This window comes from Loxodonta africana, chromosome 1 (assembly GCF_030014295.1).
Source record: "Loxodonta africana isolate mLoxAfr1 chromosome 1, mLoxAfr1.hap2, whole genome shotgun sequence".
Classification (NCBI taxonomy): domain Eukaryota; kingdom Metazoa; phylum Chordata; class Mammalia; order Proboscidea; family Elephantidae; genus Loxodonta; species Loxodonta africana.
The window spans coordinates 149,168,168-149,191,186 of NC_087342.1; the positions used below are offsets into that span (position 1 = coordinate 149,168,168).

General features: G+C 36.1%; 1 protein-coding gene across 1 annotated transcript in view; it reads left to right on the forward strand.

Annotated features, from left to right (window-relative positions):
• CFAP206 (cilia and flagella associated protein 206) overlaps positions 1 to 17,800 on the forward strand; it is a 31,110-nt gene extending 13,310 nt beyond the window's left edge. Inside the window, exons 8-12 of the mRNA XM_003404361.3 lie at positions 301 to 499; positions 2,445 to 2,585; positions 6,154 to 6,347; positions 11,482 to 11,625; positions 17,570 to 17,800. Coding sequence (XP_003404409.1) covers positions 301 to 499; positions 2,445 to 2,585; positions 6,154 to 6,347; positions 11,482 to 11,625; positions 17,570 to 17,800 — 909 coding nt within the window. The remainder of the gene's footprint in view (positions 1 to 300; positions 500 to 2,444; positions 2,586 to 6,153; positions 6,348 to 11,481; positions 11,626 to 17,569) is intronic.
• The last annotated feature ends 5,219 nt before the right edge of the window (positions 17,801 to 23,019 follow it).

Here is a 23,019-nt window from a genome sequence, read left to right on the forward strand (position 1 = left end):
GAGGTGAAGCTTCCATAAATCTTTCTTAGGTAATTGAATGTGTTTGGCTTTTTTTGAGTACATTGACTTTATAACAAGTATGCCAAAATTAAATGCTTTGAAATAAAACACAAGTTTATTTTCTCATAATTTATAAGCCTAATTTCTATCTAGATTTTATGCTCTAACTTCATAAGACTTTCACTTGATTAAGGAAGAAATAATTTCTTTACAAATGACAATTTGTATTTATTTTCAAGAGCACATTGCTTTATAATTTTATTAAATAGTTAAATTTAAACCTTTTTTTCTCTTCCTCAGCCCATTTTCATTGCACTTTCCAATCTGTGGACTAGCTTTCAGGATGAAACTGTGTTGCTTAGTGTCCTCAGTAATTTAACCACTCACCTTGAGCCGTTCCTGGGCGCTCACGAACTACTCTTTCCTGAAAGAGTAATACAAGATCTTCTTGATGGGGTGACTGTGAAAACTGATGTGTGTAGAATGAAAGAACACATGGGTAATGGAAATTATCTATTATTTCCTCTTCTTTTAAGAATTACCTCCAGGATAAACTCACTCTTTTGTTTTAAAATTTTAATGTCTTTCTAATAAAGTATTAAACATTGTAATGTTCATTACAGCAAATGTAGAAAACAGAAAACATGTAAATTGAATATTTTACTATCCAGCAATGGCTGTTGCTGATTATTTCTGTTAACAATGATTTTCTGTGCTTATGTATTTCCAGTGCAGTCTTAGTGACTTTATTATTGATTTGTAGTAGGAAAGGGTATTAATCCTTTTTTATATTTGTCACAGAAAAGGCTCCATTTCTTTGGAGTGCTATTTGGCATGTATCTACCTAAGATTCAGATTTAGGATTTATAAATCAATAAATTTCTTGCATGTAAAATTAATTGAGCTAATTTTATGCCCTTTTGGAGATACCTTGGTTCTTACTGAAAGGCTGCCTTTATCAATAAACTGCTTTGGACTATTCTATCTTAGCTAAATGCAACTTAAAATTTATGAGAAATGCCAAAATACAGCTTGGAACTTGAGTTATTTTCTAAAAAGAAAGTTTTCCCAGAAAACGAAAGTAGATAATTTTCTTTTACATGTTCTATTTTTGAAAAAAAAGGAAAATAAAAAGGTAGCAGTAATTTATTTTCTTAAATTACTAAAATATATAAAAACTGAAAATAAAATATTCAAAAGCATCTTTTTAGTTCAAGTTTTTACTAATGTCATTTCATAAAAACAGCATATCAATGCAAATATAAATGAAATTTATATTTATATACATTTATAAAAACAAATTTGTATAAATGAAATATATTAATATATTTCAAAAATATATTGAAAATGTTTTTAATATAAATAGAATTAAAAAATTAATGTAACTTTAACACTGGGTATTAAACCAAACCAGACTGACAAGACAGTTCACTTGCAACTTTTTAGATTTACCAAACACCCAGTGCTAGAGGTGTTATTTTCTACCACACATCAGAACTTTCTATTCACTAGGACAGTTTTTATTGTTACTGCCCTAGGGAACTGGGAGACCTAATGTTCTTTTGAAATAATTTAACTTACACCTGTTGCAGCTCATCACTGTTTGAGGCCTCCGGGCATATCAGAAAAAAAGAGGGAAAGTTTATTTTCTCCAAATTATGCATTTACTTCTAGTTGTGGGGTCTTCTGTTTGGATGTAGAGCCAGGCACAGAAGTCTAGATGGGACTGTGAAAGCTGAGAACCTTGGGGAAACAATGTTTTATAAAGATACATTTTTATTTGTGTCAAAATATTTAGTCAGTTTGCTCATCAAATGTAAATAGGTAAACCAATCAATACTAGGAAGAATTTTTAAAAATATAAAGAACTGTATACCTTGTTATCAAAATCAAGTTATGAAGAGATACTTCTTTAACTCTTACTATTGAGAACATTCTCAACGATTTCAAGAAGCAACGGTCCTAGAGTATAAGTGTCATTTCAGAACATTTTCCACCTAGTGTATTACTGAGAGCTACACCATCTTGAGTGAAGTTGGTCTATCTCTTTCTTGTTCACCTACCAGCCCGTCTCTTCCTTGTTTATTCGGAAGCAGCAGGAAGTCTCACATGACCTTTCTGAAGTGTGTTAGTCAACTTTTCCCTTAGCAGCACAGCATGCCTTCCCTAAATGGCTGCCTCTCTGTCCATTTTGGAGCAAGCTTCTGCCTTAACTTTGCTCTGGGAAGTTTTGTAACTTTGGAAATCACTGAGGTCATTGGTACTTCTTTGCTTGAGTATCCCTCCCCATAAATCTGGTCTTTTGAGTGTCAAGTTTTTTTTTTCTAGTAGAAAAAGTATGAAGCAATAAAAAGTTAATGTTTATGATGAGCTACTACTACTTTACATAGGATGTTTAACCTTCTTATTGATAAAAGCTTTTCTTGTCTCTTTTTCCATTTTAGAAGACAGAGTACATTTGGCAGATTTCAGAAAATTAGAATGGCTTTTTCCAGAAACAACAGCAAATTTTGATAAACTGTTAATTCAGTATCGGGGATTTTGTGGTTACACGTTTGCTACAACAGATGGTCTTCTCCTTCCAGGTAGATAATTGGAAATAATATTGCTCCCGTCCTCCATTTTTTTAATATGAAATGCTGTCATTGTCACTCACTTATTCACTTCGTAAAACTTTATGAAATCAAATGGTGAACTAGAAGAGAAGCTACAAAGATCTTGACAAAGTCTTGTTTTTGAGGTGCTCATGGTATTATCTGGGAGACTGACAAACAAGAAATTACAAGTGACAAATGATGGAATGTGTATATTATGAAATACAGATGCTACAGTGCTATAAAAGGAGGAATAATTTGTATGTCCAATGTAGGATTTCAGAAATGTTAGGCAGCATTACTAAAATATGTATAATCTTCCAAAGTAATTACTTGAAAGAACACTAATTTTTAAAAAATAATTTCTGTTGTGCTTTATGAGAAAGTTTACAAATCAACTCAGTCTGTCACATATAAGCTTATATACACCTTGCTACATACTCCCATTTACTCTCCCCCTAATGAGTCAGCCCTCTCCCTTCTTCTAGTCTCTCCTTTCATGACCATTTTGCCAGTTTCTAACCCTCTCTACCCTCCCATCTCCCCTCCAGACAGGAGATGCCAATACAGTCTCAAGTGTCCACCTGATACAAGTAGCTCACTCTTCATCAGCATCTCTCTCCAGCCCATTGTCCAGTCCCTTCCATGCCTGATGAGTAGTCTTCGGGAATGGTTCCTGTCCTGGGCCAACAGAAGGTTTGGGGACCGTGACCGCTGGGATTCTTCTAGTCTCAGTCAGACCATTAAGTCTGGTCTTTTTATGAGAATTTGGGGTCTGCATCCCACTGTTCTCCTGCTCCCTCAGGAGTTCTCTGTTGTGTTCCCTGTCAGGGCAGTCATCAGTTGTGGCCGGGCACCATCTAGTTCTTCTGGTCTCAGGATAATGTAAGTCTCTAGTTCATGTGGCCCTTTCTGTCTCGGGCTCACAGTTATCATGTGACCTTCGTGTTCTTCATTCTCCTTTGATCCAGATGGGTTGAGACCAATTGATGCATCTTAGATGGCTGCTTGTTAGCATTTAAGACCCCAGACGCCACACTTCAAAGTGGGATGCAGAATGTTTTCATAATAGAGTTTATTATGCCAATTGACTTATAAGTCCCTTTAAGCCATAGTCCCCAAACCCCCGCCCTTGCTCCGCTGACCTTCGAAGCATTCAGTTTATCCCGGAAACTTCTTTACTTTTGGTCCAGTCCAGTTGAGCTGACCTTCCCTGTATTCAGTATTGTCCTTCCCTTCACCTAAAGTAGTTCTTATCTACTAACTAATCAGTAAATAACCCTCTCCCACCCTCCCTCCCTCCTCCCTCTTGTAACCACAAAAGAATGTGTTCTTCTCAGTTTATACTATTTCTCAAGAACTTATAATAGTGGTCTTATACAGTATTTGTCCTTTTGCAACTGACTGATTTCACTCAGCATAATGCCTTTCAGGTTCCTCCATGTTATGAAATGTTTCACAGATTCGTCACTGTTGAAAGAACAGTAATTTTGACTGATGTATTTATTAAAATTTTTTTTGGTCACTTTATAGTTATATCCTACTAACATAGGTTAGGATTTCCCTATAAATCAAATCCCTGTAAGGAAATGGCCAGTATTTTATCAAGAAAAATTTCTCCATAATGTATGTTTTACTAGAGCTTTCCCAAAACAGAGTAAATCAGAAAGTGAGAGGAAGTGCTGTGTGAATTGGAAATAGCTAGGTTTAGAATGAAAGCAGTTTGACAAGATTATTTTCTATTTGCCTTCCACCATGAAACTCTTTCCTTTTCTTATTTGTTTGTTATTTCTTTTGTCATGTTACAATTGTGTGTTACTTTTTTTCACCAAAAAAATTATTGGGATCGTGTGCATACAGGTCAGAGAACATACAAGATGACTTTTTATGGCATTACATTTTTTTATAATGGAGTAACAAAGGTTTACAGTGGGGGTCTGAGATAATAGAATTCTGAGGCCCAGTGAGTGTCAGCAATGTACTAGGGAGAGAACAACTAAGAGCCATGTAGAAGTAAAAAGCAAGTGAATATAGATGGCTTCTTTCTTTTCTTTTGCCTTTTTTTCTTAGACAAAATTAAAAGGTAAAGAAGGCATGCGTGAGACACATACAGAAACATGGGTGTGGGGGTGAACAACAGAGGTGGCATTATGTGGTTGAAAAAGCAGTGGCCTAGGATTGAGGAACCCAGTAACCATTGCCGTCGAGAGCCTGGTTTCTAGTCCCGGTTGTACCATTAGTGAACTGGGTAACTTTTAGCAAGTCTCATGCCTTCTCTGGACCTCAGTTTCCTCACCAGGAAGATGAGAAGGATCAATCAGGAGATCTGTAAGGTCTCTTCCAGCTTCCACAAACTGATTGTAAGAAAGATGGAGAAAGAAAATTGGAAGGGCTTGCGGGGCTATAGGTTTCAGACTAAATAAGCTAGTCGTGACCACCTGCCAGTGGGGAGATTGTTTTCTGTGCAGCAGCAACCTGGATTATCTCAGAGGAATTCTGTAGGATTTCCCTCTTTCCATTTGGGACTGCAAACCACATGGCTTAAATCCCAAGGTAGCACTGTGGCTTACCAGTCAGGGTCCCGTTCAGATGATTTCATTGACTTCATTGCCTTCTACACTTTCCTTTGTTCACTCCATTTCTACTACACAGGCCTTCTTTCTGTCTTGACCGTCCAACGTCCACTCTCAACTCAGAGACTTTGTATTTGCTATTCCCTCTGCTTGGAAAGTTCTCCCCACGCATAGCTATATGCCTTGTCCCTTCACTTATTCAGCTCTCCCTGACCATCCTATTTAAGTAGAAATCTCACCCTCCTTGTTTTTACTGTGTGTTTAACCTGCTTTATTTTTATTATTATTTTTCATAGTGCTGATCACTCTCTGATCTGTGACGTTTTTGCTATCTGTTCCTACTAGAGTATAAGCTTCATGAGGGCAGGTACTTTGTTTCCTTCTGTATCCTTGGTGACTAGAACAGTACCTGACACATAGTGGGTCAAAAACTATTTGTTGAATAAATGAAAAAATAATAAGACAGTATTGCTGTTTTCTATATAATTCCCACAAACTATATGGACCAGATTTAATAATTCATATTTTATGTAGTATTTTTTACAGTAGGAAATATTTTTTAATCTGTAAATTTGAATGTTGGGAAAAAAGTTATATTTTTTTGCAGTTCTTACAGAATTAAGGCAATTCCTATAGTAGTTAGTTTAATTTAAGATTTGAAAAATTTATCAGATGACTAAGTAGCTTCTTGTAGAAGATTTTTTAAATAGCTTGCATATGGATAGTAAAAAAGTATTTTTATATAGGTGTATTTGAAAATCATATTTTAAAGTAAAATTAAATATATAAGCAATTTAGAATAAATTTCACATAAAATATGATTTAATACAATGTATAAAAATTGCTAATTACAACATTTTACCAAATCAAAAACATAAGGGATATGTTAAAAATGGAGTGAATAGGGAATGGCTCTATGGGTATACTGCAAACATAGAATCACTTAATATTTCATAGCCAATTCAGTTTCTTTCCTTAATTTTCAGGAAATCCAGCAATTGGAATTTTGAAATATAAAGAAAAGTATTACACTTTCAATACCAGAGACGCTGCATATTCATTTGCACAAAATCCTGAAAAATATATTGATTTGATTAGAGAACAGGCCAAAAAAAATGCAGAATTAATTCAGCTACTAGAACTTCATCAACAGTTTGAAACCCTCATTCCATATTCTCAGGTAAGCAGGGTTGATAGGCTAAGAATTTATGACCTTTAAAAAGTACAGTTAATTAAAGGTTATATTTTATTGTAGAATGGTTCTTAAGTCCAGGAAGAGACAAGGTCAAATGAAGGCCTTTATAGTTTTTCTGAAAGGGATTTACAACTGAAAACAGAAACTAAGTAATTCACAGCGAATAATAAAAACAAGATACAGAGCCAAACTGATGAACTTATAGGCTGGAACCATCTGAAAGAGAAAGGCTTCACTTAGTTAAATAATTGAAACTATGGCATTTCCTTACCTAAAGTTGAAGGAGCTCGGCACAGATACCGTAGGTGATATCTTCCTTATACTCAGAGTTGTAAAACAAGTTAAAAGGTTTTAAATAGTAATAGTCTCAAAGGGCACAAAATGGATCTGCGGGTGCTTTTCTTTATATGTCTGTGCCTATTCATTCAACAGATATTTACTGAGCTACTTACATCTGTACCAGGCACTATTCTTGGCACAGGGGATTTAGCAGTGAACAAAACAGATTAAAAATTCCTATCTGCATGGAGCTTGCATTCTAATGCTCTATATTCTTCTAATTTTCTTCCTCTTTGTCATTTCCACTGTTCACTTTTCTGTCTCTCCTCCTTCTTCAGCTTTTCTCTTTTAAACTCACTAAAATAAAAACCTGAAATACATGATTTAAAATGTTTACTGTTCGTTATTCTATCTTCATTTTAACTACGAAGTGGGTGGTTTTGGTATGGCTGACTAGGTCAGCAGGGATCCAGGCAGTAACTGGTTAGAGGACTGTTGGACTTGTGACAGTGAGGTACAGGAGGTAAAGCTGCACACTTGGCCAGGAAGACTGGAAACAATGCTAAGGACAAAGTGGTCTGAGGGGGGGAGAGAGAGCTGTGCAGTCAGGACCCTGGACAGCTCAGTTGCAGCTGTCTCAGATTGTGCTACCAGTCTGCTGATGATAAACTCTAACTGCCATTTTGGGTGAAGCTTTCTGGATTCTTCCTCTTGTAAAGAAAGATTAGCTTTGTCTGTTTAGTATCCTTCTATATGTGAACCAAGAGTTAGGCCTACAATTTTTGGCTCAACTGAGAGGTAAATCTCAAAATAAAAACATCAATAAACTCCAGTACATGAAGCTTTTCACTTACCCATATTCCTGCTAGCACTTCCTGCTACCTGGAGTTATAGTTTTTGCCAATCTGATGAATATAAAATGATATCTCATTTATTGTTTTATCCATTAATTGATATAATAGAGTCTACTGCTAGAGTAGCATAGACAATCATAACATCTGCAAACATTGACAGTTTTTCCCAAACTTTATACCTTTTATTTCTTTTTCTTATTACATTGACAAGCAGTTCAGTGTTGACTAGAAGTCGTGAAGTTGGGCATCTTTTATTTCTTATCCCAAAATGAATACTTTGGACGCTTCATAATTAAGCATGATGTTTGCTAGAATAATTCCAATGATTTTATCAAGTTAAGCGTTTCCTCTCTTTTCTTATGTGGTTAATTTCTTATGTGGATGATTTTAAAATTATATCAAATTTCTGCATCTTTTGAGATGACTGTCTTTCACCCTTTATTAGTGCGGTGAATTATATTAATTTATTTTTATGATTAAGCCAATGCATTACTGGGATCAATTCTACTAGATTCTGGTGTATTTTTTTCTTTTTCTTTTTTAAAATACATTGTTGGATTCAGTTTGCTGATTTTTCTTCTGAATTTTTATGTCTGTGTCTCTGAGTGAGACTGGCCTATGAATTTCCTTTCTTGTACTGTCTTTACACAGTTTTGATGTCCAGGTCTATACATTTTATAAAGGAGTCTAGAAGTGTGCCTTCTTTTTCTATTTCTGAAAGACTTTATGTAAGATTAGAATTATATGGTTAAACATACCGGTAAAGCTCTCTGGGCTTTTCTTTTTTGATTGGAAAAATGTTAATTACTGATTCAACTACTCATTTTAACTTTATTCTCAAAAGTTGTTCACAGTATCCTTTCATTATTTGTTTAACCTCTATATTCTATCCCTTAAAAAATTCCTGATATTGTTTATTTGAGCCTTCTTTCTTTTTATTTCAATTAATCTTGCTAGAGATCTATTTTATTAGTCTTTTCAAAGAATCAGCTTTTGGCTTTGATCCTATTTCATGTTTGCTTTCATTTTATATTTTCTGCTCTTATATTTATCATTTCCATTTCTAATCTGCTCCAAAAGACTTCTTGAAAGTGTTAAAAAGCAAAGATGTCACTTTGAGGATTAAGGTGTACCTGACCCAAGCCATAGTGTTTTCAGTCGCCTCATATGCATGTGAAAGCCGGACAATGAATAAGGAAGACTGAAGAAGAATTGATGTCTTTGAATTATGGTGTTGGAGAATATTGTCTATACCATGGACTGCCAGAAGAACGAACAAGTCTGTCTTAGAAGAAGTACAGCCAGAGTGCTCCTTGGAAGTGAGGATGGCAAGACTTCGTCTCATGTACTTTGGACACATTATCAGGAGGGACCAGTCCCTAGAGAAGGACATCATGCTTGGTAAAGTATAAGGTCAGCGAAAAAGAGGAAGACTCTCAACAAGATGGACTGACACAGTGGCTGCAACAATGAGCTCAAGCAAAACGACGATTGTGAGGATGGTGCAGGACTGGGCAGTGGTTCGTTCAGTGTATATAGGGTCACTATGAGTTGGATACAACTCGACGGCACCTAACAACAAGAAGTTTATTTTATTCTTCTTTTGGTTTTCTAAGTTGTAAAACTGGATCCTTAGCTTATTATTGTTTAGCCTTTTATTTCTTATTTAAGACAATAAATTTCCTTTTTGTTACACATGAGCTGTATTTCACATACTTTTGAACACAGCTATTTTCATCATTGTTCATTTCTAAGTATTTTCTGATTCCTTTTAGGATTTCTTCTTTAATTTATGGGTTATTTAAAAGTATGTTTATTAGTTTTCTCACAAAGGAGATTTTCCATTTTGCAATGCAAATTAATTACTTTATTATTGATATAGAATTTTATTACATTATGGTAGAATCTCTTTTTAACTTCAGCTTTCATGGAACTTTTAAAATACACTTTTCTTTCTTATAAATGTGTTTATGTATTTCCTTTAAATAAAAAAAAGTGTATGTGTGTGTGTATCTATAGATAGATATAAATACATAAGAATTTGGAAGCATAATATGGCCATTTGTCACAAAAAGCCTCAGTGCTACTTCTGGCAGAAAATTGATATGTTCACTTTTCAAATTACTACCAAATTTATTTTCCCAAGACATTGGTTCTCAAATTTATTGAAATTGTAGAGCCCTGGAGATTGTAGTTCTTTTTGAAGAGCCCCATGAACGTTGCTATATTAAACTTAATATATATAATTTGATGTTCAATTAAATACTGTGTTGTACTAAATTAAATTTAGAAAAAATGATATGAAGAGCCAACAATTTTTTAAAAAAATTATGAGAGAAAAATTTACAACAGAAGAAATTATAGTAATTAATTTTTCTGCAAATTGGAAAAATGTCATTCACCATTTTACTGTGAGTTTAAAAATACTCAATGCATTATCTGTAAGATGAAAATCCAAACTCCTTGGCTTGGCATTCAAGGCCCACTGTCTTTTTATCTTCTTTTTTTCTGATTAATTTTGGTCATGACTTCTCAGTGTCAGAAAAACCATAAGTTATATACTGGCCTCAAACCTGATCTGCCACCTTTGTTTAGCCTGGTCTTCTACTTCTAAAAAGATAATTAAAAAAAAGAATTCTCTTATAGATGTAAAAATTAATGTATTTAAGATTATACTCTATCCATTAATTAATGAGGGAACCAGGCAGATGTTATAATCTGTTCAAAAGGAATCCTAAGAACAGACACATATATAGATCATGAATATTGAAATGAGTATGCAAAAGGCGGCTACACTAATTTTTCTACAGAGAGAAAGGGAAGTGAACCTCTACAGGCAGGACAGAATTCTTGTCCATAAACAAGAATTATTTTACTTTGCTTTCACTTATTTACAGCTTCCAGTTTTGTAAAATTGCTCAAAGGCAGGGAAAGGCTAGAATCAGATAAGTGGGAACGGTGTGCTATATGTAGACAGTGCATAGTCATCCATTGAATCGCTATTTTTCCCTCCATACCTAGTCTTGTTTTTCCTTTTCTTTCTGCCTATTTAATTTCCATCTGTTCTCCAGTGACCTTCAATACTGATGGAAATGAGTTTCCTCCCCTTATAGTTCATAAAGTCCTTATTGTCTCATTACTTACTTGTCATTTACTCATATAAAACCTACCTAGTGCCATCGACTCATGTATTATTGTTAATTATCTCTTCAGCATGCTTTTACTTACCGAAATTTATCTATATCATAAGATCATTTTGAAGGCAGTAATTTTATCTTATGCTAAATGATAGACACTTAGTGATGATCTGTTGCTTGATTTGGGGAAAGAAGTTAATCTCTTCTCCCTCCTCTTCACTGAGTTCCTTAAACCTCTACCACCCCTTCTAACAACTTCCTTGGGCATAATCATATCTTGGGTTAGCCTGGAATTATTGAAGACCTAATATCTGAATAGTGAGCCTCTGGAGTATGTCAATAAAAAACCAACATATTCTACTAAAAAAATCTTGAATAATAATCTGCTATGTATGACTCAAGGGTAACATTTTTTTTAAATGTACGCATAGTTCTAGTTCAGTATCCTAATGTAGTTTTAATACTTTAAACAGATGTGATTTATAGCTAATATTTAAGAACTTTTTAAATTTCTATCCATTTCCAATTCATTTATGCTACCAATTGTGGAAATTATGGAGGGACATTTAATTTGGGAATGAATGATGTTAGATCATGCCCTTCCAAAATATACATCTTACATCCTATATTCAGTTCACAAAATCAGGTACAAAGACATACTGCTCGGAAAAATAAGTATGTCTAACTTACTAATTATGGCCTTATTTTCTTTGCTGCTATTTACAAATACCCTCTGTGTTAAAAAATTATTGTTTTTCTAATCTTTTGTCAATTTTACCTAAATTTTTAGTTGTCTGTAAATAATGCTTTTTTTAAACAAATACTAATAACAGAATTCTATTTCTTTAGATGAAAGACGTTGACAAACATTATATAAAACCAATTACAAAGTGTGAAAGTAGCACACAGACAGATACGCACATATTGCCACCAACTATTTTGAGATCATATGAATGGAATGAATGGGAATTAAGAAGAAGAGCTATACAACTGGTTTGTAACAATATTTTCTACAGTTAATTTTAGGTTGGAGAATTTTAATATGTTGTTACTCATATTAAATTGTATATATAAAAGAATGAGTTCCATGCAGAGTTTTTGCTAACATAAAATCAATTAATATAATTTATAATTTTGCCAGCTTTATGTTGCAGAATTGTCCTCTAGGAATAGATAAAAATACAGAAACATGGGTTGTTGTTCTATGCCATCTAGTTGATTCCGACTCATAGCAACCCTGTATGACAGAGTAGAACTGACCCATAGGATTTCCTAGGCTGTAATCTCTACAGGGAAACCCTGGTGGCCTAGTGGTTAAGTGCTATGGCTGCTAACCAAGAGGTTGGCAGTTCGAATCTGACAGGCTCCTTGGAAACTCTATGGTGCAGTTCTGCTCTGTCCTGCAGGGTCTCTATGAGTCAGAATCGACTTAATGGCAGTTGGTTTGGTTTGGGGTAATCTCTACAGAAGTAGATTACCAGGTCTTTTCTCTCAAGGAGCTACTCTTGGGTTTAAACCACTGACCTTCCTGTTAGCAGCTGAGTCCTTAACCATTGTGCCACCAGAACTCCTTAGCATGGGACTACTCTCAAATTATACAAGCCAGTAACTAGAACAATGATAGTTGCTGTCCTATATTTGTATATATCCAAACTAGTTTTAAAACTTGGTGCCAGTATTTGAAGCACTCCCAACATCCTCTAATCATTTAGAGTATACTCTTCTCTCTTTGGACTTTTTAAAAACGTTATATTTTATTTTTATTATTGTACTTTAGATGAAGGTTTGCAGAACAAACTAACTTCTCATTAAAGAGTTAGTACACGTATTGTTTTGTGACATGGGTTACCAACCCCATGACATGTCAACACTCTCCCTTCTTGACCTGGGTTCCCTATCACCAGCTTTCCTGTCCCCTCCTGCCTTCTAGTCCTTGCCCCTGGGCTGGTGTTCCCCTTTAGTCTCGTTGTGTTTTATGGGCCTGTCTAATCTTTGACTGAAGGGTGAACCTCTGGAGTGACTTCATTACTGAGCTAAAAGGGTGTCTGGGGGCCATACTCTTGGAGTTTCTCTAGTCTCTGTCAGGCCAGTAAGTCTTTGGACCTTTTTAAGGAATAGAATGTTACCTCTGTTGTATCACAGATACTATTCCCCTCTTATTGTCAGCATATTCTCTCCAGACACTGGTTTCCCTCATCCTTCTGATTCTCAGTCACCTTAAAGCCTATCTTAGAAACTCTCATCCCTACTAACTCAGTGGAATTCTCCCAACTCACCCCTTTTTAGAATATCTTTTATTTAAAAAAACAAATGTTTATTTTATGCTGCTGCCTTTTCTTAGAATATTTTATCTATATCTTTAATTGAAACCAGTTATGGCACTTATTTACAGCTTGCTGTATAGCAAGGGACTCAGCTACCATCGCTTGTGTTTGGCAGAGACTCAAAGGCAGGCAAGGGAGTGGGAAAGCTTTACAGTGAAAAAAAATAAAAAGGCTTCATGTGCTCCGATTAGAGGTTGTTGACATGGGAAAGTTAGAGGAGGGCTAACTAGAAGTGGGGCATCTTATGGGATTGGTTTGGGGAGCATATTTGGCTTTCTCTGATAGATCTAAAAAAAAAAGAGTTGGAAATAGGGGAGGGGCAAAAATAGGGAAGCTGGTAGTCATTGACCAAGTCTGGGCTGACTGCTGCAGAGGTTGTGATTTGGCTCCCCAGACTGATTGCTGCAGAGGTTGTGGGTCAGAACTCTATTGTCATATATGGTTCTACATTGTCCATTTGCATATACTGTCTCTTATAGGCCTCCCCCTAACCACAACATTTCCCTTGCCATCCTTTCTGGTGGTAGCCTTTCGGTCCTCTGGTTTTCTGGGATAAGGAAGGAAGTATTACATCCTGACACATCTTCCAGATCACTGTTGTATAAATGTTCCCATTAGCCACTTCATGGCCACTGCAGTTCATGAACCCCCTCCCCCATATTCCTATTATTTACCAAATTCACGTGAGTTCATCAGACATTTATTGGGAGATAGATAAATAGATATAGATATCCTACTACTTGTTGTTCAGGAGCTAATAGTCTAGCAAGTGATACTGATACACTAAAAATTTTAGTACCTTTTGGTTGGTGATAAAACAGAAGCTAATACAAATATTATTCAAATTTACACACCAACCAATAAGGCCAAAGATGAAGAAATTGAAGATTTTTACCAACTTCTGCAGTCTGAAATTGATCAAACATGCAATCAGGATACACTGATAATTACTGGTGATTGGAATGCGAAAGTTAGAAATGAAGAAGAATCGATAGTTAGAAAATATGGCCTTGGTGCCAGAAACTATGTCGGAGATTTCATGATAGAATTTTGCAAGACCAATGACTTCTTCATTGCAAATACTTTTTTTGAACAACATAAACAGCATCTATACATGTGGACCTTGCCAGATGGAATACACAGGAATCAAATCGACTATATCTATGGAAAGAGACAATGGAGAAGCTCAATGTCATCGGTCAGAACAAGGCCAAGGACTGACTGTGGAACATACCATCCTCATATGCAAGTTCAAGCTGAAGCTGAAGAAAATTAGAACAAATCTCTAAGAGCCAATGTATGACCTTGAGCATATCCCACCTGAATTTAGAGACTATCTCAAGAATAGATTTGACATGTTGAGCGAAGACCAGATGAGCTGTGGAATGACATCAAGGACATCATACGCAAAGAAAGCAAGAAGTCATTAAAAAGACGGGAAAGAAAGAAAAGAACAAAATGGTTGTCAGAAGAGAGTCTGAAAATTGCTCTTGAATATTGAGTAGCTAAAGCAAATGGAAGAAATGATGAAGTAAAAGAGCTGAACAGAAGATTTCAAAGGGAAGCTTGAGAAGGAAAAGTAAAGTATTATAAAGACACGTGCAAAGACCTGGATTTAGAAGACCAAAAGGGAAGAACATGGTCAGTATTTCCTTGGCAAAAAACAAAGCTCCAGAAATTGACAGAATACCAACTGAGATGTTTCAACAAACAGATGCAGCCCTGGAAGTGTTCATTCACCCTTGCCAAGAAATTTGGAAGACAGCTACCTGGTCAATCAACTGGAAAAGATCCATATTTATGCCTATCCAAAGAAAGGTGTCCCAACTGAATGCAGAAATTATCGAACAATACCATTAATATCACACACAAGTAAAATATTGCTGAAGATCATTCAAAAGCATCTGCAGCAGTGTATCAACAGGGAACTGCCAGAAATTCAAGCCAGATTCAGAAGAGGATGTGGAACAAGGGATATCGTTGCTGATGTCAGATGGACCCTGGCTGAAACCAGAGAATATCAGAAAGTTGTTTACCTGTGTTTTATTGACTACACAAAGGCATTTGACTGTGTGGATCATAACAAACCATGGATAACATTGCGAAGAATGAGAATTACAGAACACTTAATTATGCTCATGAGGAATCTGTACATTGATCATTATGCAGTTGTTCAAAAAGAACAAGGGATACTGCGTGGTTTAAATTAGGAAAGATGTGCATCAGGATTGTATGCCATGATTTTGCCATGCTTATTCAATCTGTATGCTGAGCAAATAATCCAAGAAGCTGGACTATATGAAGAAGAATGGGGCATCAGGATTGGAGGAAGACTCATTAACAACCTGTGATATGCAGATGACACAGCCTTGCTTCCTGAAGGTGAAGAGGACTTGAAGCACTTACTGAAGAAAATCAAAGACCACAGCCTTCAGTATGGATTACACCTCGACATTAAAGAAAACAAAAATCTTCCCAACTGGACCAATAAGCACATCATGATAAACGGAGGAAAGACTGAAATTGTTAAGGATTTCATTTTACTTGGATGGACAATCAACACCCATGGAAGCAGCAGTCAGGAAATCAGACTCATTGCAATGGGCAAATCTGCTGCAAAAGATCTCTTTGAAGTATTAAAAAGCAAAGATGTCACTTGAATACTAAGGTGTGCCTGAGCCAACCCAATGTGTTTTCAGTTGCCTCATATGCATGTGAAAGCTGGACAATGAATAAGGAAGACTGGAGAAGAATTGATGCCTTTGAATTATGGTGTTGGCAAAGAATATTGAATATACCATGGTCTGCCAAAAGAATGAACAAATCTGTCTTGGAAGATGTACAGCCAGAATGCTCCTTAGAAGCAAAGATGGCAAGACTTCATCTCACATACTTTGGACATGTTATCAGGAGCGATCAGTCTCTAAAGAAGGATATCATGCTTGGTAAAGTAGAGGGTCTGCGAAAAAGAGGAAGACCGTCAACAAGATGAATTGACACAGTGGCTGCAACAAATGGGCTCAAGCATAGCAACAATTGTGAGGATGGTGCAGGACTGGGCTGTATTTCATTCCATTGTACATAGGGTCGCTATGAGTTGGAACTGACTTGATGGCAGCTAGCCACAACAGCATAACAGAAGTGAAATAAAAATTCTACTAAATTGACTTGGGGCGACATTTTAAATTGGTCTTGAGATACAAACAGGCAAAGAAGAAGAGTGGATGATGGCTGGATAGGATATAAGAGGTAGAGGTAGCAGCATAGATGTGGACTGGAAGTGTTAAAAGGATAGGGTATTTATTCATTCAGTGGGGTTGAACTTCATACTGAGTGAAACCCTCTCTTCCCATTCTGTAACCTCCACTTCATTTTGATTCCCACCTTAGACCTAGTAATCCCCTTGACTTACATCATGTTGAATGCCTGCTCCCCAATATCACCACCACACTCTGTTCGTAAGACAGAGCTGAGTTTCTTACTTACTTACTTAAGGGAAAACACCACCTCAACAGATCTCTGGCAGTGCTTCAGAGAAGGAAAGACAGAGTGGAATTTATTGAGAATTTGTAGTTTGATTTAAGGCAGGTCTTTTAATTCTGGAAGTGAGGGTGAATTGGGGACTTGAATAGAATTGGGTAAGCATCATGAAAAAAGAATCCTGGAATGGTGGAAATAGCAAGATGAAGATGCTGAGGCAAAGAGTTCAAAGAATCTTAGTTGTGAACTGTGTGTTGATGCTTATTATTGAAGAGTTGATGAGTCTTTCAGACATTTATTGGGTAAATCAAGGTATTTGCCTGGGCAAGAGTATCCTAGAATAGTAAAGTTAAGCTAATGAAGACAGCAGAATAATAAAGTCGTATTAATGCAGACAGTAAAGCGTGTGGAGGGATATAGTTTCAATCCTCAATCACCTGAAATATCTCAAACTCTGAAATGCTTCCTCTAATTCCAGGTCTCTCCTTTACTCACATGCTTTAACACCTTCTGAGTTTTTTCTGGGCCTTCATCATATCCTTAGCAACTCCCTATTCTCCTTTTTATAAGCCTACCTTGCGACTCAGCCTGAGTGATCTGTCTCACTTACTAGTGCTTACCGGTAACTCATAAAGAGAATAAGCAAAATGTAGAAGGTAAAAATATAATCTGAAAATATCAGAGCCTTTTATTTTAAAAATAACAGAGCTTTTTATTTTAAAAATCTGGGATGAAGTCCATTCTTTAAAAAACAATATCTTAAATTTTTGTCTTAAAAAAAATATAGTAAAACAAAAAAAGCCAGGTTTATGAATCTCGAAGTGTAATAATGAAGGAAATAGAAGATTCCATTAACAAATAATTGAGTTAACTGTAACTTCAAATCTGTATACTATATTTTATATATATTTTCCTACTTCTAGGTAAAGGATATTTAATTTTCCTTTATGTCTAGATGTTTCTAGTGTTGTTCTTTTTCCTATATATTATCTGTTAGCATATGTTATATGTTAAGTTATAGGACTAATTTCTTTATGGATAAATTAGGCAGATACTAACAGGTACCTGATAATATTTTACATTATTTGTGCTTCGGGGAAATGTTAATTCCTGTGTATTTTCTTTCTACTTAGGCCAATTTGCGTCAGAAAGTTACTCATTCAGCACAAACTGATCTTAGTCACATGAGAAGAGAAAATTTTTCACAGGTGTACTCTTCAAAGGATGCTAGCACCCAGTCCACAAGGGAAGGCAGCACCCGTGTGCCTAGGCCCCAGATTTACATAGCTGGTCTCCGAGGAGGAAAGACTAAAACCACCCATGGAGTCAAGGTGAACTTAACTAGAGCTGTTGATGAAACCTAGTTAGAAACAGCATTTTAAAAGTAGATGCTACCCAATTATGAACAATGGCACATAGTTAATTATATGGGCCTGGCACATTCCATTAGTTGTGGGAATGTTTATTTTCACTGTCCAACTGCTACAAAAAATTAAAACAGTTTTTCTGTAACACATTTTTCATTCTATTAAAACTGAAAGGTAAAACTCTGTTCATTAATCTTTGTTAGAAAAACTTTGCCATCATTAAGATTGAAATTATGATGCTATTTAGATATTAATATATTTTAAGATTACTGTTATTGGAATAGAAGGCTATTTATTTCTAAATTCATATTTAATGTTAAACATTACCATTTATAGCTCAGTAAATATTTAACATATATTCAATTGATATAAAATACAATCTTTACTAAATTGATAATTAGAGCAAAGTTCCAAATGATGTTTTTAAAAATCTGGAAATTTTACATAAAAATATGGATTTCTGGACCATCAGAAAAGGTCAGAATATCTGGCAATACTTGGTTATCATTCCTGCAAGTGGTAGCTGTACCCTTTAATAGGGTAGGTGCTTCCAGCTCTCCAGTCTAATCCTTGCAGGCCTGCCACTTCAGTCTTTTGCCTTATAAGCATGATCCCTGCCTTAGTTATCTGGTGCTACTATAACAGAAGTACCACAAATGCATGGCTTTAACAAACAGAAATTTATCCTCTCACAGTTTAGGAGGGTAGAAGTCTGAATTCAGGGTGCCAGCTCTAGGGGAAGGTTTTCTCTCTCTGTCAGCTCTGGGGCCTTCCCTTGGGTTTAGGAGTTTCTCAGCACAGGGACCCTGGGTCCAAAGGACACACTCTGCTCCTGGCTTTTCTTTCTTGGTGGTATGAAGTCCCTCTCCTCACTTCTCTCTTTTATATCTCAAAAGAGATTGACTCAAGATACAACCTAATCCTGTAGATTGTATCCTGCCTCACTAACATAACTGCCTCTAATCCTGCCTCATTAACATCATAGAGGTTAGGATTTACAGCAGATAGGATCATTTAGGATAATTACATCAGATCACAAAATGGAGAACCACACAATACTGGGAATCATGGCCTGGCCAAGCTGACACATATTTTGGGGGGACACAATTCAATCCATAGCTACCCCGTAGACAGTTGTGTTTGGAGCCCCTGTATTATTGTTGTTGTTGGCTGCTGTAGAGTTGATTCCGATTCATGGTGACCCAATGTGTGCAGAGAACTGCTTCATAAGGTTTTCAAGAGTGTGACTTGTTTGAAGCAGATAGCCAGGCCTATTTTCTGAGGTGGTTTTGAACTACCTCAGGGTGGGTTTGAGCTGCCAACCTTTTGGCTACTATTGAGCAATTAATCGTTTGCACATCTTTGGGACCCTGTATTAAAGTGTGTGAATTATTGACAGTTCTACTTTAGAACTTAGGGTTGCTGAGTCGGAATCGACTGGACGGCACTGGGTTTTTTTTTTGTTTGTTTTGTTTATTTTAGAGCTGTAGTTTTATTACTGTTGTGCTTACTTCTAATACCAAATCATTGATAATAAAGGCTCCCAGCTGGAGGCCTGTTAAACCTGTTTTAGTAGCTAGAGGGTCACTTATATTTAGTATACTTTTTTCTGCACAAGTGACTTTTATTAATCTGTTTGTATAATTTGTTTTCTATGTAGGTTACATGTTATTTATAATAGGTGTAAGTTTTGAAATCCATTTTCCATAGAACTTTAAAGATAAACTTCAAGCAGACCTACTTCTAAGTATTCATGACTTTCACACCTGTAGCTTAAAAACGATGTTAAAGATATGCTGGCTGGCTGTTAAGACAAGGCCTAGAGGTACTTGTACCTAAAGGAAGTGTGGTGGTTATAGCTAACCCTAAACTTTACTTTCAGAAATTTGATTTTATCTGTTCCATCAACTCTTATTTGGTTCTGCAAGATTCCTAAACACAGAAAAGAATGGCTGGTAAGCCACAATTTGGAGTTACCAAGTTAGGGCTGAAAGTAAAATCGCCAAATGAATAAAAGTACCACATTCAATTTGAAAAGCCAAACTTAATATGAGAAAGTTGCCTGCTAAGTACAACAGAATCAGAATAAAGGGAGCTAAACCAGATGGTAAGCTCATCTCCTGGGGCTTCCACAGTGCCCTAAGCCCCATCAGTCTCTGAAGATTTCTAACCACATACTGGGCGCAGTGTCTGAAGGTCACCCCCATTTCAGCAGGTAACAGACTGAACTAATTTTCTCTGTCAAACTTGTTTTTCCTTCTGTGTTTCCTTTGATTATTACTCATGTTTAACCCTCCTAGTCCTGACTGAATTTTACATTATCTCCCTGTATTTTTTTTTTTTTTCTCAGTTATAAAATGTAACAGCTCTTCTGGCTGTCTTCAGTAATATTATACCATAGAAAGAATTGGGTTAAAATAGCACTATAGCATGGATGGAGCCTGAAGACATTATGCTGGGTGAAATAAGTTAATCACAAGAGGATAAATATTGTACGGCTTCACTTATAGAAAAAGACAAGAACAGGCAAATGTTTAGAGACCAAAGTTTATTAGTGGTTACCAGGGGTGGGAGGGAGTGGAAGAGGAAGGGTAATTGCTTATGTAGCACTGAGTTTTGGTTTATGGGATGGAAAAATCACACTTAGGGTGGGAATGTAAAATGGTACAACCATTTTTGAAATCAATTTGGTGCTTCCTTAAAAAGGTAGAAATAGAACTACCATACAATCCAGCAATTCCACTCTTTGGAATACATCCTAAAGAAATAAGAGCCTTTACGCAAATGGATATATGCACACCCACGTTCACTGCAGCACTGTTTACAACAGCAAAAAGATGGAAGCAACCAAGGTGCCCATCAATGGATGAATGGATAAAAAAATTATGGTATATTCACACAATGGAATACTATGCATTGATAAGGACAGTGATGAATCTGTGAAACATTTCATAACATGAAGGAACCTGGAACACATTATGCTGAGTGAAATTAGTTGCAAAAGGACAAATATTGCATAAGACCATTATTATAAGAACTCGAGAAACAGTTTAAACAGAGAAGAAAATATTCTTTGATGGTTATAAGAGTGGGGAGTGAGAGAGGATGGGAGAGGAGTATTCACTAATTAGATAGTAGATAAGAACTACTTTAGGTGAAGGGAAAGACAACACAGAATACAGGCGAAGTCAGCACAACTGGACTAAACCAAAAGCAGACAAGTTTCATGAATAAACTGAATGCTTCGAAGGCTGGCATAGCAGGGGCGGGGGTTTGGGGACCATGTTTCAGGGGACATCTAAGTCAATTGGCGTAATAAAATCTATTACGAAAACAAGGACAAAAACAAAAAATCACATTGAGGGTAGGGTTGCACAGCTGAATAATGTAATTGCTGTCAATAAGTTGTACACCTGTAAAACGTTGAATTGGCAAAAAAACAAAAACAAAACCTAGTAAATTGGTTTTGAATGTTTTTCTTAATAGCAGAAAAATAATTTGCTTAAACTGCCACAGAAACAATTATTTTAGGTGTATTTGTCTTCATGTTCTTTATAATTAAGAGTTTACTGTACTTTAACCCTTAACACATTTAATAAGCTCCCATGTCTGAATTTAAGTATAACCACCTTAAGCCTTTTGGTATTTGTTTCCTGCCCAGCCTGTTATGTGATCTTTTACTTCCTTACCAATAGGTGTAGTACCCAGTTTTCTTTTACATGTCTTATTGAAACTAGTGTGGCTTTCATTACTGAGCAGAGAGTTGTGAGCAGGGTACAAAGGCAAATATTGCAGCTTGATGGTGACAATCAGAGCTATCAGTAGGATCTCAATGGTAATAGAAACAGTTGCTTGAAGCACTGTAAGGTGAATTATCAGGTAAATGACATTGTGGCCTGCATGATGGAGATTGCTGCCTCTTGCTCTGAACAAGGTTCTGCAGAAATCTAAGCATACATAAAACAAACACTTTAAATATGTTTTCCTCCAAGACTTAGAATAATTCAGAGTGACAAAGTAAAAATTAGCTTGATTAAGAATGTAAATATCTGCTTGCCTATTCATCAGGCTGGAATAACAAACACAGATAAAGCCAACTGCAAAGTTAACAGGAAATAATATTTCTCCCACAGACATGCTGCAGCTATAAAACGTAATAATAACCCCCTTCTTTGAGTGGCTACTTTCTTACTCACCAAAAAACTTTGTTCTCTAAAATCACAGACTATCAGAAACTTTGCTCTTTGAAATTATGTCAGTAAGAATGAAATATCCTACTATTGCTTGGAGGATCTAGTCACTTTGACACAGGGAAGCAGCTTTGATTTCCAACCTATGTACCAAACTTCATTTTTAAGGGATTCCTGTACACAACATTCCACGTCTGTCATAACTTTGCAGTTTCTAGGAAACAAGATCCTGAGCCCATTTTGCAGTCTGGATCTGATGCTGACCGCTTTATACACAGCCCTGCTTTGAGTTTATCAAAAACTACTTATTTAAAATTTCACCTTAACTCAATTATTTTTCCCAGAACTCTGTAACTTTATCTTTTGCTTTATTTCCTGAGACACCTCAGAGTTCCTCTGGTGTGCAGTTTCATGCATTGCAATGTGACTTTATCAGAATAGAGGTTTACTCCTCGTGGTCTTGGGCTGATGGGGCTAGGACAAGAGGCATCCAAACCTAGTCAAAGTTAGTGCCAATGGAGTAGAAAGAAAGTCTTTGTTGGCAATGAAAATTTATAAGTAGGGTTCAGCGGCATATGGGAACCAGAAATGTTACATAAAACACCATAACAGCATTTTACTCACCACCTTAATGGTGTGCAGTTTTTTGGGGTGTGTGTATGTCTGATACTATTCTCCACCAGAAGGAACTATGGTTCCTTGAAGTATAGTTGATTCTATAATCTAGGGCAGAGAAAAATCAAAAGTGGCTTGCAACTTATTATTGTTGCCAGAGATAAAAAATGCTTTAAATAGAAAATGGCCAGTGCAAGTTTAAAAAAGAAGACTTAAAGGGGCCACACTGGAACTATTTGAGCATTAAAAGGAATGATATTGTTGTTAGGTGCCTTTGAGTCAGTTCCAACTCACAGCAACCCTATGTACAACGGAACGAAACACTGCCCTGGTCCTGAGCCATCCTCACAGTTGTTATGTTTGAGCCCATTGTTGCAGCCACTGTGTCAACCCATCTCCTTTTCAGTCCAT